At 45.1% G+C, this 18,367-nt stretch overlaps 1 protein-coding gene across 1 annotated transcript in view; it reads right to left on the reverse strand.

Moving 5' to 3' along the window:
• The window catches only part of HADH (hydroxyacyl-CoA dehydrogenase), a 47,572-nt gene that overhangs the window by 19,535 nt on the left and 9,670 nt on the right, over positions 1–18,367 (reverse strand). The window contains exon 2 of the mRNA XM_082728579.1: positions 3,036–3,164. Coding sequence (XP_082584705.1) covers positions 3,036–3,164 — 129 coding nt within the window. The remainder of the gene's footprint in view (positions 1–3,035; positions 3,165–18,367) is intronic.

Here is an 18,367-nt window from a genome sequence, read left to right on the forward strand (position 1 = left end):
TCTGCTCAGGGATGGTGGCATCTCAGGTACTTGCAGACGCTGGGGCAAGGATCAGCCTGGGAACCTGCCAGCTGCTGGTCGAGATGGCTGTGGTGCACAGGCCGTAGCCCTCACGCTGTTCGTCGGCTCTGCCCAGTCACCACACAGCCCTCTCGCAGCACCTGTCCGGGCTGGCTTTCTCTCTGTGCCCACTGTGAACAGATTGCCACGTGCTGTTGCAGGAAACAGGTGCTGAAATATGACCTTCCGGAGAAGAGGACAAGCTTAGCTTAGCACCCTTCATTAGTCCGAGACGTGGTACTGACTGTTCATCACTAACAGGGGCAGAGAAGAGCTGAGTAAGGGCAAGAGAAGTTCAGCACGCCAGACTCAGCGGTCACTCTGCAAGCAATCAGTGCCCAGCACAGGAGCTACTGGGGTCACAGCAACGCGCCAGTCACAGCCTCTGCTCACGAAGAGATCGCAGTCCCACCGTGGTCTTATCTGTGACTCCACGTTTCCACAAACAGTGGGCCAAAGGCGGCACTTCTATCAACTGCCATTTTATCTAAAGATGGACTCTGTTCCTGGGGCATCAAAATGGGCACCATCAGCAAAGGCATCCGAAACCATCACGCAACAAAACAACTCTCACAGCCGGTCCACAGAAATACACCACCGTGAGAGGGCAGGTGATTTTCAGTTTTCTACTGGCTGCATTATAAAGAGGAAACAGGTAAAGTTAACACTATTTAACCCAATCCATTTAAGGTACTACCATCTCAACATGTAATCAATATAAAAAGCACTGAGATGTTTTAGACTCTTTTCTCTTATTAAGTCTTGAATTCTGGGCTCTGTCTCACACACACAATGCGCCCCACATCGCACGCTCCCGGCCCCTTGTGGCTGCTGTGCGGGTTGGTGCGGGCCAGGCGCGGCGGGGTGGTCAGCAGACAAGGCGAAGGGCTGCGCCCCTCCTCCATACACATGCTGGCTGGAGATGAGAAAGGCCAACAGACGAGGCTCCCAAGGACTCACTCTTCCGAAGCTGTGCATCTTGAGTACAAGCACCTTGTTTTTGTTTTTTTAACCCTCTGAGTGGGGCCAAGCAGCAGAAGTTTGCAGAGTAAACACATGAAAAATGCAGATTACCTGGGTTCAGACTCACTCTGTCCTTGACTCCAACCTCTAGCCCAGGGCTCTTAAAATCTCACTTGCCTGGACCCTCACACATGACCAACTCAGGTCCCCCAGTCATGGAGAATATAGGGGACAGGTGACAGAGATGTTAATCTGCCTGTGGTATTTAGTGTTTGGATTTCTTCAGGGGGAGGGTAAAAATTAACTCCACTCCCACCCTCTGGTTTCTGAAAGGTGACTACATATTAAGAAAATGCGTGGCAAGATACCACTTCACACCTCCTATGACGGCTGTGATGAAAAAATGGAAGACTAAAAGTGCTGGCGAGGACGTGGAGAAACTGGAACCTTCAAATACTGCTTGCAGTAATGGAAGATGGTTCACCCACTATGGAAAATAGTCTGGTGGTGCCTCAAAAAGCCAAACACAGGACTGTCTTATGACCCAGCAATTCTACATCCAGTACAAATGTGAAAGAACTGAAGAAGGACCTGGACAGACGTTCACTGCAGCATTATTCACACTGACCAAAAGGTGAGAACAATGCAAGTGTCACTGACAGATGAATGGCTAAACAAAATGTGGTCTACACACACAGGAATACTATTCAGTCAGGAAAAAGAATGAAGTTCTGACACACACTGCAACCCGTGTGAACCTTGAAGATAGTATACCACACAAAATTAATCAGTCGTAAAAGGGCAAATATCTGGATTCCAGTTACATGAGGTCCCTAGGAGAGGCAAATTCAGAGAGACAGAAAGCAGATTCAAGGTTACCAGGGGGTGGGAGGAGAAGGGAATGAGGACTTACTGCTTAACGGGTATAGAGTTTCTCTTGGGAAAGGTGAAAAAGTTTTGTAAGGAGTGGTGATGCTTGCACTATAGCGTAAATATAATTAAAGTCACCCAACTGTACCCTTAAAAAGTTAAAATAGCAAATTTTTTTACATATTATTTTACAACACAAAATTTCAAAAGGGAATAGCCTGTGATATCCTGTGATATCTGAGGTGACAAACACAACAAAAGCCCTCCTTGCCCTCTTCTCTGCACATAAATGAAGTGAAATTCCATCCAAGCCCCAGGAGAGCAATCTCAAGCAACTTTAAGAAGGTAGCAAAGGTAAGGAAAAATTCACTTGGGTGGGCGCCTGGGTGGCTCAGTGGATTACGCCTCTGCCTTCAGCTCAGGTCATGATCCCAAGGTCCTGGGATTGAGCCCCGCATTGGAAATCTCTGCTCAGCAGGGAGCCTGCTTCTCCCTCTTTCTGCCTGCTGCTCTGCCTACTTGTGATCTCTCTCTCTATCAAATAAGTAAATAAAACATTTTTTTTTTAATTTCACTTGGGTGATTTCTGCAGTACTTCCAACTAAACGTAAGGTCCAATGAGAAAGGGTCAGTAAACCAGAGTTCCCCACCTTCTGAGTTCAAGCTCTCGTACCCCCTCTGCTGCTGGGAAGTGGGAACAACACTCTTTTTATTTCCCTCTCCAGTAACTACATTATAAATGTGTGGAAGACATCACCCCAGCAGTCCAGATTTTCTATCTAAATGCAATGTTTATTATATCATTCTCTTTTTAACTTGAAAGTACCAAAATTCTATTCCTGTTTTGCTCTCTTCCATCCATATGACAAAACAGGTGTTCTTCCATCCCAAATTCCCAGTAGAAAGAATGAGTTCACTACCTGCAGAAATCTTCTACCTTACCTCCAAACCTCCCCAGCAATACAGTTGTTTACTTCTGTTTTATAGTCAGTCCTCACAGAATGTTCAGTGATCATATGTCACTTATATTGGTCTAAAGTTATGGAAAAATGAGCTTTACTTGACAAATTGAAAAAGCAAGCAAAGGCCACCAAACATGTTATGTTCAGGAAACAGGTCTTGAAGTCACATAAACAAATTACCTTGGGGTTTTCTGCAAACTTCTTCTTGGCCACTTTTCTAAGGCTTTCCTCGATCCCCTTCTTAGATTTCGCCAGTATGTCTTCTGTCTGGTCCACCAACACTACTGTGTGGCCAGTTGCTGCAGCAACCTAGGGCAAAAAGGAAAGAAAGGAAACACAAAAGTTAGAAAAAACAGTAGAGTTTCACATTCCAGATGAACTCTGCCACCATTCTCTTCCAAATACTGAGGAAACATCATAAGGCAACCTCAACTAAACACACACTTCTCACCAGGCACCGCTCTGAAGGCTTTAAACGGTCAACGAATTCTCAGAAACACCTCATAAGGTTACTAAAGACAGGCAGGCAGCGGAGCTGGGATGTGACTCAAGGCTCTGAAGGCCACACCAGAACTATTTTCCAGCTGTTCCACAAGGGAGCCACTAAAATGCGGCTATTGAAATAAACAGAAATTGAATAAAATGAAAAATTCAGTTCCTCAGTTACACTAGCCATATTCCAAGTGCTCAACAGCCCATTCACAGAGTACTTAATTCCCCACCCATCATCTTTTTTCTTTAAAATTAGAGCATTCTATGCAGCTTGACTGTTAGCCCATCTCTCCTGTAGTCCTTAAATCAGCAATAGGCCAGACTTCCATAATGGTGGCAAAAAGATTCCAAGGGCTAGGATGCCTGGGGGGTTCAGTCGGTTAGGTGTCAGACCCTTGGTTTTGGGTCAGGTCATGATCTAAGGGTCGTGAGATAGAGCCCCGTGTAGGCTTCACGTGGAGTCTGCCTGGGAGTCTCTCTCTCTCTCTCTCTCCCTCCTCCTTTCCCCCTCCCCCATTCACACACATGCTCACTCTCGCTCACTTGATCAAATAAATTTAAAAAAAAAAAGACTCCAAGGGCTATTTAGTGACATGGCTCCCATGAAAGTAGGTCTCTGGTGACCAGCCAATTTAGGAGGGCAACTCCCCATCCCACCTTTGCTGAAGGTCAGAGGGTACACTTAGCGCAGCCCCGAAGTTCTCCTGGAGCCAGCTTAGTTCAGCCACATTCAGTGAATTCAGTGACAGGTCAATCCCTTTTTCATCACGATTTGCCAATAACTTTTTAAAAAAGATTTTATTTATTTATTTGACAGAGAGACAGTGAGAGCAGGAATACAAGCAGAGGGAGTCAGAGAGGGGGAAGCAGGCCTCCCACTGAGCAGGGAGCCCAATGTAGGGCTCGATCCCAGAACCCTGGGATCACGACCTGAGCCGAAGGCAGGCGCTTAACGACTGAACCACTCAGGCGCCCCTGGCGATAGCTTTTGCAAGGACTGTGGAACAGGTAGTGTGGCTAAAAGTAGGTCACTGGGTCACACTACAGGTAAATACTGCACTCTGTTCATGCCGCAGTTAAGAGGACATGCAGCCTACAACAAACATGAGTGTTACAGGACACCAGCACGACTTAGATGCCCCTCAGAGTCCGCAAAGGCCCTGGCAGAACCACTGCACTGGAACGTCCTTGGATCAACAGTGTGTAGGAGAGGGCACAGTCAGCTGAAGCAAACCTGCCCAGAGAGGACAGGAAGACAGTTGTAACTCACCATCGGGACGCAAGGCTATTGAAACTCAAACTCCAAACTGAAAACCGGAGAGGAAAAGTAACAGAAGAGCATAACTCCACAGCAAAGAGGTCCAAATCCCTGAACTAAGACTTCCGAAGAACACTTATAAAAAATGGAAGTTAATTAACAATAGCCCCTCTGACTTCTCCCTGAGCCAGCTCCCTACAGAGACTGCAGGTCTGAGCCTGTGGGACCTGCGGGCAGAAGTCAGGCTGCCGGCTCCCCAGAGCCTGCCTGGGAATCAGGTCAAGGAAGCACTGCCAGGAAGGTCTCATCAGCCTGGCTGGGCAATGGCGTTATCTTGATAAAAGGACAGAGGCAAGCAGTGAACTTGCCCTGTCGGCAGAAATGCAGGCCTGCAGGTGGGCAGCGAGTGCCCACCGATCCGAAGCAAGCCTTCTCCCTGAGTAACAGCCGGCCGCAGCTCAGCTTGCCAACACTTAATCACGTGACACGAACTGGCCCCTCTCACACATGCAGAGTGAAGAAAGCAAGAGCACATTTAGAAACCGTGCAGAAAAGGCGAGCCAGCAGGCCCAAGACTGTTGTCTTCAGAAAGGCCCTTGGCTTGTCCCGGGAAACTCAGATTCGGAGACAGCGCCCATCCTTCCCGGAGGAGAGGGGCTCGCTGTGCCTAACCTGCTGATGCACTGTGGCCCTGCTGCACACCTGCCTGCTTCCAGGGGTCCAGGACTTGGGTGTGTGCCAGGCAGAGGTACCTGTGTGCCCAGCCCCAGTGGAAGCCCAGGGCCCTGGGTCTCCGCGGAATGTTCCCGGCAGGTGCTCCGCATGTGCCATCACACCCGGTTGCCAGAGGAACTGCATGTGTCCCGTGCGACCGCACAGGGAAAGGGCTCTGGAAGCGGCCCCTGCTCTCCTTGGACTTTGTCCCTTGCCCCTTTCCTCCTGCTGCTTTCGTTCTGTATCCTTTTGCTGAAATAAACTGTAGCCACGGCCATCATTATGTGCTGGGTCTGTGACTCAATCTACAAACTCAGAGGAGGGGGTGGATTTGGTGGAGAATCTGGACACAGAAACTAAGGAAATAAATCTCCAATTCCAGATGCAGTTAGAGATGAAATTAAATTACTCTGAGGCAGGCAGCTGGCGGGGGCAATAGTTGAATGGGGGCGGGATGATCACTGATGGGGCACCTTGCCTGCAAGGCAAGGGCAGGCAGGGACACTAGTTTTAGGTACCTTCCATTTTTGTTTTGGCTCCTCTGAGTGTCCCTGCGGAATGACACAACTGATTTTCACTTTGTCCCTCTTAACTTCTGACCTAGATCATTCTCTGAATAGGCCAGGAATGACCCCCCACCTCCCAGATTTCTACCTGACTGGGTCCCGATCCTCTTTCCCCCTCTTTACCTCCAGTAGGAATCACTCAGAATTTTTTGCTCCTCAAGGAGTTGGAAAAGAGTATCAAGTACATTTGGCACAAGTTAATACCAAAGCTGAAGGGGACAGAGATAAAGAAAATGAGGGCAGTGTCCCTTTGCTCAGGGACTTTGTAATCACACTGAGAATACACAGGGGAGAGAACTAAGTATGTAAGACTCCATACAGGGAAGTCAAATAAAATAAAAATGGTCATCATGAAGAATCCTGTCAGGAAGCTGAACTCAGAAGGCTGGATAAACGAGATCTAGAATGGGCCAACTTCCCAAGGAATAAAAGAACTAACCATAAAGAAGTGAGGGGTGATTTCACATCTTTTCTCTAGAAACCCACTTTCAAAGGTATTATAGTCATGTTTGATTGTGATAATCATGGGGCATTTTTGGTTATGTAACAGATAAGCCACAATGCTTTCCTTAGACAGCTAACCCTTGAACAACTTGGGGTGAGAGGTGCTGACTGACCCCTGCTGCTGCACTGCTGAAAATCCACATACAATTTTGACTCCCCCAAAAGTTAACTATTAATAGCCTACTGTTGACCATAGGCCTTATAGATAACAATCAATTCACACATATTTTGTATGCTTCATGTATTATATACTGTATTCTTACTATAAAGAAAATGTTCAGAAACTAATAAGGAAAATATATTTACAATACTGTAAAAAAAAAATATATGGGCGCCTGGCTGGCTCAGTCAGTTAAGCGCCCGACTCTTGGTTTTGGCTCAGGACGTGATCTAAGAGTTGTGGGGTTGAGCCCCACATCAGGCTCCACACTCAGCATGGAGTCTCCCAGAGTCTCTCCTTCCCTCTGCCCCTCCTCCCCTGCTTACTCTCTCTCAAAATAAAATCTTAAAAAATAATAATAATAATACAGGGGCACCTGGGTGGCTTAGTTGGTTAAGTGACTGCCTTTGGCTGTCCCTGGGGTCCTGGGATCAAATCCCACATCAGGCTCCCTGCTCTGCAGGGGAGCCTGCTTCTCCCTCTCCCTCACCTACTGCTCCTGCTGCTTGTGCTGTCAAATAAATAAAATCTTAAAAAAAAAACACACACAAAAACTGGGGGCACCTGGGTGGCTCAGTGGGTTAAGCCTCTGCCATTGGCTCAGGTCATGGTCTCAGGGTCCTGGGATCGAGCCCTGCATCTGGTTCTCTGCTCAGCAGGGAGCCAGCCTGCTTCTCCCTCCCTCTCTGCCTACCTGTAATCTCGGATAAATAAAACCTTTAAAAGAAAAAAAAAAGTGTAAAACAATCCATGTATAAGTTGATCACCCCAGTTTAAACCCATGTTGTTCAAGGATCAACTGTAATTGTTTTAAACTGCAAGCAGATTCAAACCTAGATGAGAAGTACCCCAAATATTCAAGTAAACCAGAGATAAGTGCGTTACAAAAACACTAAAATGCAGCCAGGAAAACGCTTAGCTGGAAGAGCATTTTCGGCCTTCATGCGGACCTTCTTCTCTTATCCAAAGTCCTCTGACAAACTCCCCCCGGCCACTCCTGCCCCCACTGTAAGAAGACACTAGCCAACCCGATCCCGGCCTTGCTTCATCGGAGTTTCTGACCAAGCTCACTGGAGACAGCACGTGTGTAGACCCTGACCAAACACAGCTATTACAACACCGGCTCTCCAGACAATGTCTCAGGAGAGCCAAGTGCACATGTCAAATAACTGTGTCAAAGGGACTGAGTGTGTAACCTTCAGCTTCCTTCTCACCTAGGAGATGCAAGAGATGCAAGGAGGGGCCAGACCTGAGAGAGAGGAAGACAGATCCTTCCTAGTGTGCTGTTACTGATCACATTCTTGCTCTGCAAAATTGCACTCAGCTCCACCGGGCCCCATTGGTCTCAAAAAGCTCAATGTTATCTCTCTTTCTCAAGTGACTCGAGTGTTTTCTATGCTCCCAAATGCCTCTACTGGTATTTCTGGTCCAGTGAGAAGGCCACAATTGTCTACTCTGAACAGTTATCCCAAGGAATCTTGTTTTGTTTGTTCTTGTAAATACTTCCTACTTCAGCTTTTCTTTAATTAATTCATAAAACTTCAGGAAAATATGAAGGAAATCTTACGGTAGATAGAAAGGACATTCCTAGGGCACCTGGGTGGCTCCCTGGGTTAAAGCCTCTGCCTTCGGCTCAGGTCATGATCTCAGGGTCCTGGGATCGAGCCCCGCATCGGGCTCTCTGCTCAACGGGGAGCCTGCTTCCTCCTCTCTCTCTGCCTGCCTCTCTGCCTACTTGTGATCTCTGTGAAATAACAACAACAACAAAACAGCACACACACACACACACACACACACACACAAAGAAAGGGCATTCCTATTTAAACCCAAAGTGGATATGGTTAGGTCTGAATAAAGAAAATGTAGGCAAAAAAGAGAAAATTAAATTCTCCTGAAATATTTTCCATTTTATGAAGACGTTCTTTAGTGCAGGTCACAATTTATTTGTGTAGAAATCAATGAACGTCAAACTACAAATTTAAACGTTAAAATACAATTACAACGTTAAATTACAAACCCAGTGATTTCAAGTTATAACAACATTTACATTCTACCCACCTGCAGAGAGCAACCCATCCCAATGTTCTAGTTTCTTGCAATCATCTCTTGCAGAAATACCCTATGGACAGATACCAGGTCAGCAATATCTCGGGGACAACTTCAAGCCGTATTTGTCTTTGCAACCCTAAGTGCCTGGCCCAGACTCAGCACTCAATCTTTACTTGCTAAATAAATGGGCAAACAAAACACAATGTTAGATACTTAATACAATTTCCACAGGATAAGCCTAGTGCTTTTTGACTGTATTTATCTACTCCTGCTGTGTGTCTCAACTGTCCAACACTGAGATGACCCAGGATGCAAGCAGTCTGTCGCCTGACCCCATGCATTCGATGTCAGACTCTCACCCCAGCTGCACGACTCCCATCCCAGATGCGCTCAATAAGCTGAGACAGTATTAAGCATGGCTAGACAGCCACAGGCCACTTCATAAAGGCCAGCTTGTTTTTTCTCAGTTATTAATGCATTTGTCTTATTTCCCCTATGAGATCCCTGAGAGCTGGGAGAGCTTACAAAAATAACAGTCTCTACCCACAATTATCAGAAAGAACACAAGCCCTTAAAATGAACAAACAAACAAACAAAAAACCCAATGCAGCAAAATTCAGAGATGTAATGTACTGAGCATTTACTACGTGCCAGGCACATATTTTGCATTTTCCAAGACTATCTCTGATCAATCCAATAACCGTGCTGAAGTAGACACCATCCTGTTTTGCAAAAAAAGGAATGAAAGAGGTTGAGTCACTTGGCCCAGTATCACTCAGCGGCTAAGCTGTGAAGCCAGAGTTCAAATTCCAAGGCTGTCTGGCTCCAGAACTTTTCTTGTAATCTGGTTAGAGGAGGACAAGGAATGCGGTCTTACTTGTTGAGACAACCACCTTTCAAAATACAGTTAATAATAAAGTATCTTTTCACAAAAATTTCACGCTATTGACTTTTTTTGTATTCTCTTTCCCCCGTGCCTTCCTTAGTAACTATTACAGATGTGGTGACATCTATAAAAATTCCTCTTAAATAACATATCAGTTCTTCCCCAGACTGGAGTCCTAATACAAATTCACAGTCCTTACGAAACTGGCAACACCATTCCATTTTGTACAGGAGGTAAACTGGGGCTCAAAGAGGTTCCATACCTTGTACACCGTCCCATGGTGAGGGTTAGCAAGAGGTGTGATAACATCCTGAAGCAGCCTTTGGTTCCATCAAACCACAGTCACATTCACAGCAAATATGACGTGAAAACCAAGAACATCTATCCAGACAGATGACATCTGCCACGTGAGCATGAAAGTCTCAAAAGACACCTGAAACACCCTGTGGTTCTAGAACAGCAGTTCTCTAAGTGTGGGGCCCACACCAGCAGTATCAACCACACCTGGGGGCTTGTCAGAAATGCAAATTCTCAGACTCCACTCCCAACATAATGAATCAGAAACTATGGGTTGGGGCCAGAATTATAACAAACCCTTCCTGGTGATTCTGGTGCTCTAAGATCTGTGCTCCAATCTGGCTGTGGATAAGAATCAGGTGGGGAACATTTAAACCGACCAATGTCCAAACCTCATCTGTAGATACTCTGATTTATGCAGTCTGAAGGCACTGGCATTTTAAAAATAACCCAAGACAATTTTGGGGGAAGATTTATTTATTTGAGAGAGAGAGAGCCGAGTGGGAGGGAAGGGGCAGAGGAGAGGGAGAGTATTAAACAGACCCTGCTGAGTGCAGAGCCCAACAAGGGGCTTGCTCTCAGGGCCCTGATATCATGACCTGACCTGAAACCTAGAGTTGGACACTAAACTGACTGAGAATCAACCTCAAGTTTGATTCTAAGGTGATTCTAATGTGCAGCCCAAATACTAAAGCATCACTTGAAAAGAACCCATCTTCCCTGATTCCTACCCCCACCCCACTCACCCCAGTCCTTCTGGGTTGCCAATTATCTCTTCAAACCACTGAGAAGCCAGCAAATCTCTGTCCCTAAATCCATGGGGTTCCTATGTCTTCCTGCTGCCCTGTGGCCATGAGCAAGTTCTAGACGTGATCTAGAAGACACGATCTCGAAGGAAGACTCCTCTCCTCCTTCTCCCCAGGTCCCTGAAGGAAAAGTCAGGCCCCACAAGCTGCTACTTCTGTCTAGGCCTCTTGAACATCAGCGACTCGCCACATCTCCCCTAAAGAGAACTTGCTTCTTAATTCCTTTCTTCGAGGTCAGGCCCTGCACACGTGTTTCCCAATTGTGTCCCACTCCCCTCCCTTGAAATGGCTGTCTTCCGGCCTTGATCTCTAGCCATATTTGCATCTGTACTGATCTTTGAATCTTAACTGATGGCTCCTGGCTAACCCCTAACAGCCTTAAGCCAGCCACTCCCTCTTTCTTCTCCACAAGCCACAATGCCAAGAAAAATCCTCCGCTCCTTAGAGAAGAAATCCCTTGAAAAACTCCACAACAAATGGAAATCCGAGTCCAATTTAGAGTCCTTCCTATATGCCAGACACCAGGCCTATCCTATCGCATTTAATTTTATTTAACCAAGTCTCAAGTATTATCAAGTGCCGATATTTTAAAAATTTTTTTAAAAAATATTTTATTTATTTATTTGACAGACAGAGATCACAAGTAGGCAGAGGCAGGCAGAGAGTGAGGGAGGAAGCAGGCTCTCTGCTGAGCAGGGAGCCCGATGTGGGGCTCGATCCCAGGACCCTGGGATCATGACCTGAGCCGGAGGCAGAGGCTTTAATCCACTGAGCCACCCAGGTGCCCCTCAAGTGTCAATTTTAATGAGATGTCACTTTACAGTTCTGTAGTATTCTCTTGAAGACAATGAAGAGACTAAAACCTGCAATAAAAGAGCACATAATATTATTTTTGACATCTGGAATGGGAAAATTCCTTATGCAGGTACCATTACTCCCACAGCTCATTGCTGACCCTGAGATAAGAAGCACGGAATACAAGTATCTGCAGCATGAGCATTCCGCTAACTGCTGGGAGGCTCGCATTCCTCGGCATTCAGAGCTCCTACATTTTTACCAAGTGCCAGGAACTCTTCTCTTCTCCCACTTCTCTTCAATTTACAGCAGAGTTCCTGGAGGAGGTACTGTATCTTCCCTTGCCACAAATAATACGGCAAACGTTGTGTACATACTAGCACTGAGGCCTCATATCTCATCGGTGATAACAATAAAAACACTCACATCACCCAGAAGAGGCTTAAGATTTCAGGATCATCAATGAAAGGAAAACACATAATTTTTAAAATTTCTTACAGAATTTTCAGGGCCCCAAAATCTTCTTTTCATAAAGACCTTAGCCCGAAAAACAATGACCTTTCTGGCAATCAAAAGATCAAATGTTAAGAAGGTTTGTACAGCTGAGTTACAAAGTATCAAGAAAACAAAAGAAAAAAAAAGGTCACACACTTAAACTGAAATGCAGGGCTGAGGCTTGGTTCAACAGCACTCCTCTTTGAGTCGCACATAATAACAACACACTAGCGCAGGGGTACTATGTCAACAGCAAAAGCCTCCCAGCTGAGTTTCCCCACTCTAAGTTCATCTCTCCCAACCTTACAGATGTTTGTTTCATTTTCTTAAAGTGCAAGTGAGAAGTCTCCATGGATTCACATCCCTTCCTCCACTAACTACCCAGGTCTAAAAGTGTCGAACTCCTAACTCCTAAGGCCATCCTACACAGTTCCTTCAAGCCTCTTCTTTTTAACCTTAAACCCTCTTTCCCATCTAATTACTCTCTTTCCTCACTCTTTCTTGTAAGAACTATACCTATCCACTGCTGAGGCCCACTTCTCTCCCATGACAGCGATGGTGGTTCATGTTTATGGCTTTCTGGTGACCCCTCCCCAGTGAAATCCAGAGTCCTTCAAGTGCTTAGGGCTTCATTCACAGCTTTCAGTTACACTCTGGTTTGAAGGCTAAGAGCAGAACAAGACTGCTGTGTTATCTTGGAAGCCAAATAATGGTACTGGGGTACACAGTGGGGAAGCCTTTGAGAACAGTCTGGGTAAAAAACGCAGGATTAGAAAATGCTTTCAACAAATGATCCAAAGTCACAGATAAGAAGCTTGGCTTCTTGGAAGTGAGCATTGTTGATCCCCTCCCCAACACCTGTGCTCCCCTATGAATGCAGGGGGGCTACCATTTAAAGTACTATGCTGGCCACATCTCCATGTTCATTCCTTCCACTACTGCCTACTGCTCAACATCTATGTCACTCGTGCCTCTTCCAGGCTCTGGGATGAGGTAGTGAACAAAACAAGACCCCTGCTCTCAGATAGCTTTCACTCCTCATAAATTACCCAATTTCATCTTCATAACAGCCTTTGGGGTGGCGCTGTAACAATAAGCAACATGCAGGTCTAGAGATGACTGGGATTTGAAGGTAGGGCTGTCTACATTTGGAGCTTGCATGCTGGCTATTCTAGACCCAAAAGGCACTGCTGGGTCTAAGGGGAACAGTCAAGATCATTAGGAGCTGGGCAAGAACTAGCCCATTTGGAAGGCAGCTATGCTCACCACTACACCACCAACGCAAGAGCTAGCCCATTTGGAGCTCAATTACCAGCTGTGAAATGGGAAACTTTCAATGACCTTTGTGGGCCAGGTGGAACAACAGGTTTGTTGAGAGGATTAAACGAGTTATTACATGTTGAACACCCAAAATGGTGCCTGGCATGCCATTATTTTTATTCTAGGCAGCTCCCTTCCTCCTTGTTCGAGGGTCTGAGGCCTAATACTGGATCCAGATATAGTCTCCTACGGTAAATAATTTTATTTTGCTTTTGTTCTTAGACCTTCCAATCCCAAGACTTGTTCCCTTTCTGGTTTTCATTTTCAGGTTTTCCTTTCTTTGTCCTTCTGTCTTTACAGCCTGGGATCTCTTTTCATTTAAAAAGAAAACAAGGGGCACCTGGGAAGCTCAGTCAGTTAAGCCAACAGACTCTTGATCTCAGCTCAGGTCATGACCTCAGCGGTCCTGGGACTGAGCCCTGCATTGGGATCGATGCTTAGCAGAGTCTACTGAAGATTTTCTCAGTCTCTCTCTCAAATAAATAAATCTTAAAGAAGAAGAAGAAGAAGGAAAAAAAAAAAAAAGAGGTGGAGAGGGGCCCCCACAAACTCCCTTAGCCACCTTAAGCTGGCCTTTGTTTCACCACTAAAGTCCTCTGATTACTATGCGGCAGAGTGGTATGAAGAATACAAGTTCTAGAACTGGACTTTCTAGGTTTAAACCCTGGGTTAGCCACCTACTGCATGACTTCCGGCAAGTTACACAGCCTCTCTGTGGTTTCCTGATGTGTTACAAAGAGCAACACAGTACCTTGCTCACTGGATTGCCACAAATGCATTTAAAGTGCTTAGACCAATGCCAGGCACATAGACTGGCAATGATGCTTGTTAGCTGCCGCTCTCGTCACCAGGCCTGGTGCTTCCACTCTCTCCCCAGCCATGCAGTTCCTAAACCCTATTAATATGGTTTCCTCCATCACCACTGCTGTAGTTAATTACATATAACTTATCTGTGGTCTTTTAAGCGCTAAAGCCAATGCCTGTTCTCTGACTACGTCTTCTACTTTTCCACAGCCGGGACACTCTGTCAACTAGACCTTACTTTTTGAAACGCTCTCTTCAATTTCTTATCTCTGTTCCTCTTAGCCATATTTACTTTTTTTTTTTTTTTTTTTGTAAGATTTTGTATTTATCTGTCAGAGAGAGAGTGAGCACAACCAGGGGGGAGCAGCAGGCAGAGGGAGAAGCAGACTCCTCGCCAAGCAATGAGTCTGACACAGGACTTGATCCCAAGGCCCTGGGATCATGACCCAAACTGAAGGCAGATGCTTAACCAACTGAGCCACCCAGGCACCCCATATTAACTTCTCTGAATCTTCTCAACCACTGAACAAAGGGTATCCTTCAAGGTTCTGCTTTCAATATTCTTTTCTTCTGCCTCTATCTTTTTCCTTCTGGAATTTCAATCATTCTCATAATTCAAACTGTGCCTACAACTAACATATTCTGTTCTCAGTCATCATCTTGATGTCCTACAGTCATCATCTTGACATCCTAAAACATTCTCTCTGAGCTTAACGGTACCACTATTCTGACACTCACAATCTGCTACATAACACTTTTTTCTTAATCTAAATCCCTAATTACTGTCCAAAAAATCCTACGCCTTATCCAAGACCCACTTCAAACGCTACGCTCTCTATGAAGCCTTTTTCCAAATGAATGTGCTCTTTTCTCTGTTTTGACACCTCAGAGCTAGATTCTTACTGGTCTTATGCTGCTACTTTATACTGAAGTAAACTGTGTCATTTGGATCTTTGTCTAGCAATCTCTGCTCCCAGGTGAAATTCCTTATGGCATAAACTGATTTGGTCTTTATACCTTCTAGTAATTGCCACATGCCTTGCACATGGTGGCTGTCCCAAAAGTAACTGGTAAATACTAAATTCTTTGGAGTAACCTGAGCCTGTACTCTTCTCCAGCCACACCTCACTTCTTCCCCCTCCATACTATTTTATGGCCTCATGCCCCAGCCCAGGTGACTCCCTCCACCGGGAAGCCCCATTTCCCTTACTGCTGCTTGGGGGACTCCAGTCATCTTTTAGAATTCAACACAGAGGCTATTTCTCCTTTAGTGACATGTCTCCCAAACTTTAACAGAGGTGGTCACTTCTTGGAACCTCTACTGACTTACAGATACAAGAAAATCTTTCATATAGGACTGCAAATACTGAAAGAAAAAGCACAGAGCTGGTGTGAGCCACCAGCTATCAATGGCTGCTCCATTATGTAGGCAGTGCAGTCACCAGGATATGGATAAAACAGATAAATCAAAACCAAACTGGTCGCAGGTTATTTTATGTTGTAAAATCTTACAAATTTCAGAATAACAGGCACTAACCCATCGGTAGATAGGAGAAAGTCCAGGTGTGAAAGATAAAATATAAATTGGACATGGGAAAGTTGACCAACACCAACTTTTAATGGTGAACTCAAGATAACACCTAGAGATTTTTTCAAAAAAGCTGTTGCATCATCCACTTCAGAGTCTGAATTTGCTGTTACCCCAAATACCAACACAGGGTGGGTCTGGCACACTTCTATGTGTAGTCCAAGCAGAATTTCCAGTAGAGGCACCTGGGTGGCTCAGCAGGTTAAGCGCCTGACTCCTGACTTCCGCTCAGCTCGTGATCTCAGGGTCTTGAGCATGCCCCACGTCAGGCTCCATGCTCAGCATGGAGTAGGCTTGATATTCTTCCTCTCCCTCCTCCTCTGCCCCTCCACCAGCTTGCTCTCTAAAGAAATAAAGTCTTTGAAAAAAACTCCCATTAATATAAATTTCATATACATATATATAGTATAATATATGCATATACCTTTTTTTTGAGAGAGAGAGTGTGTGTGTGTGTGTGTGCAAGCTGAGGGCAGGGAGGAGCAGAAGGAGTGACTCTTAAGCAGGCTCCACACCCAGCATGGAGCGCAACTCAGGGCTCAGTCTCACCACCCTGAGATCATGACCTGAGCCAAAATCAAGAGTTGGACCCTTAACTGACTGAGTCACCCAGGTGCCCATATACATATGCCTTTTTCACATATACTTTTAAAATGTCCCTTTTTCCTTATCATAAAAGAGGTATCATATAGGTCAAGTCAGATCTTATGTATTTAAAAGTCTTACCTTAAGGTACCTAAAAAGATTTACTTATTTCATAGAGAGAGAGAGAGAACTCGTGGATGAGCAAGCATGAGCGGAGATAGAGGCAGAGGCAGAGGGAGAAACGGACTCCCAGAGCGGGGACCTCCCCCAAGTGCATCCTGATTCGAGGACCCCAAGATCATGACCTGAGCCAAAACCAAGAATCAGACGCTTAACCAACTGAGCCAGCCAGGTGCCACTGGCCTTAGGATATTTAAACCACGAAAACTTTCATCTGTATCAGGTCACATCCCAGATGTAACAGACAGGAACTCTATCTGCCTCCACTAGTTAGTCGTTCATGCTTGTATTTCCTTCTCTGGACATTGACGTCCTCAAGAGCAGCAACCACGTAGTACAGTACATTTTACCCACCCTAAAACCCAGCCCATGCAAGACACTTAATATTGGTGAAAAGAACACATGAATAATAGATTTCTAAAAAGCCTTAGTTCATAAATTATTTTTGGACAGAGTTCTCAATAAGTCATGACTATATAGAATGGCTAAAATTAACAACACAGGAAACAACAGATGTTGGCAAGGATGCAGAGGAATGGGAACCCTCTTACACTGCTGGTGGGAATGCAAACTGGTGCAGCTGCTCTGGAGAACAGTATGGAGGTTCCTCAAAAAGTTAGAAATAGAGCTACGCTACGACCCAGCAATCGCACTCCTGAGTGTTTACCCAAAGGACACAAAAAATATAGATTCGAAGGGATATATGCACACCAATGTTTATAGCAGCTATTAACAACAGCCAAACTATGGAAAGACCCCAGTGCCCGCTGACTGAGGAACGGACAAAGAAGACATGGTGTGTGTGTGTGTGTGTGTGTGTGTGTGTGTGTGTTTGTATGATGGAATATTATCTAGCCATAAAAAAGAATGAAATCTTGCCATTTGCAATGATATGGATGGAGCTAGAGGGTATTATCCTAAGCAAAGTAAGTCAGAGAAAGACAAATACCACATGATTTCACTCATTTGTGGAATCTAAGAAACAAAACACATGAGCATGGCAGTGGGGGAAAGAGAGGCAACCAACTCCTAATTATAGAGGACAATCTGAGGGCTGCTGGAGGAAAGGTGGATGGGGGCTTAGGCTGGACCGGTGATGCGTATTAAGAAGGCACTTATGATGATATGTAAGTGACTAATCACTAAATTCCACATCTGAAAGTTAACACTGTATGTTAATTGGAATTCAAAAAAAAAAACTTGAAAAAAAAGTTATGACTGTAACTTGAAACTATAACAACTTTTCCATAACTTTCAAGTTGCTTATGAAAAATCACATTACTTTGAAAAGTACAGTAACACCAACAGAAAGAGCTAATAAACACAGTCCTTTAGTCAATGCTACAAAAGTCTGTTATGTTGGCAAGCACATTAACTGTTTTCTGGCACTGGTGGTTAAGATGGCAGGCAAAAGCAGAAGTGAAAGACAACTGCTGTGCAGTATGAGTGATTTAAAAAATGAACTTATGCTTAATTTCCTCCAGCATGTGAACGGGCCTTGTACCCTTTTATCAAAGGGGTTGTGGGCAAGGCTAGAGGCATGCAAACCCTATATTTGTGACCATTGAGGGGCACACGTGTGAGCCACATCAAGGATGGCCACAGACACACAGGTTGTTTCTCTATCACACCAGGGAAATGAAGGCACCTTAGCTTCTGACAACTGCTACACAGTCAGAGATGAGCAAAAGCATTTATTGTACATGTTTATTAGCTACTGATAATTAGCTACAGATTTTTAGATCAGAAAGACACCCTAACAATCAGTCAGTGTGGTGGCTTTCAAACTTTTTTAACCATAAAATCCTTCTACAGGAATGCATACGGAAGAGCGATACGTAAAACAGAGGTCAGGGGAGGGAGGTCTGGGAACCACTGAGGAGACTCAGAGAACCCTGACAGTCCATCAGAGCTTTAGTGTAAAAATCTCTAACCTAGTCACATCCCTTAGGATGGCTATGACAAAAAAACAAACGAATGAACAAAAACCAGAAAATAAGTCCTGGCAAAGAT

Source organism: Mustela nivalis (genome assembly GCF_964662115.1).
Source record: "Mustela nivalis genome assembly, chromosome: 4".
In the NCBI taxonomy this organism is placed as follows: Eukaryota; Metazoa; Chordata; class Mammalia; order Carnivora; family Mustelidae; genus Mustela; species Mustela nivalis.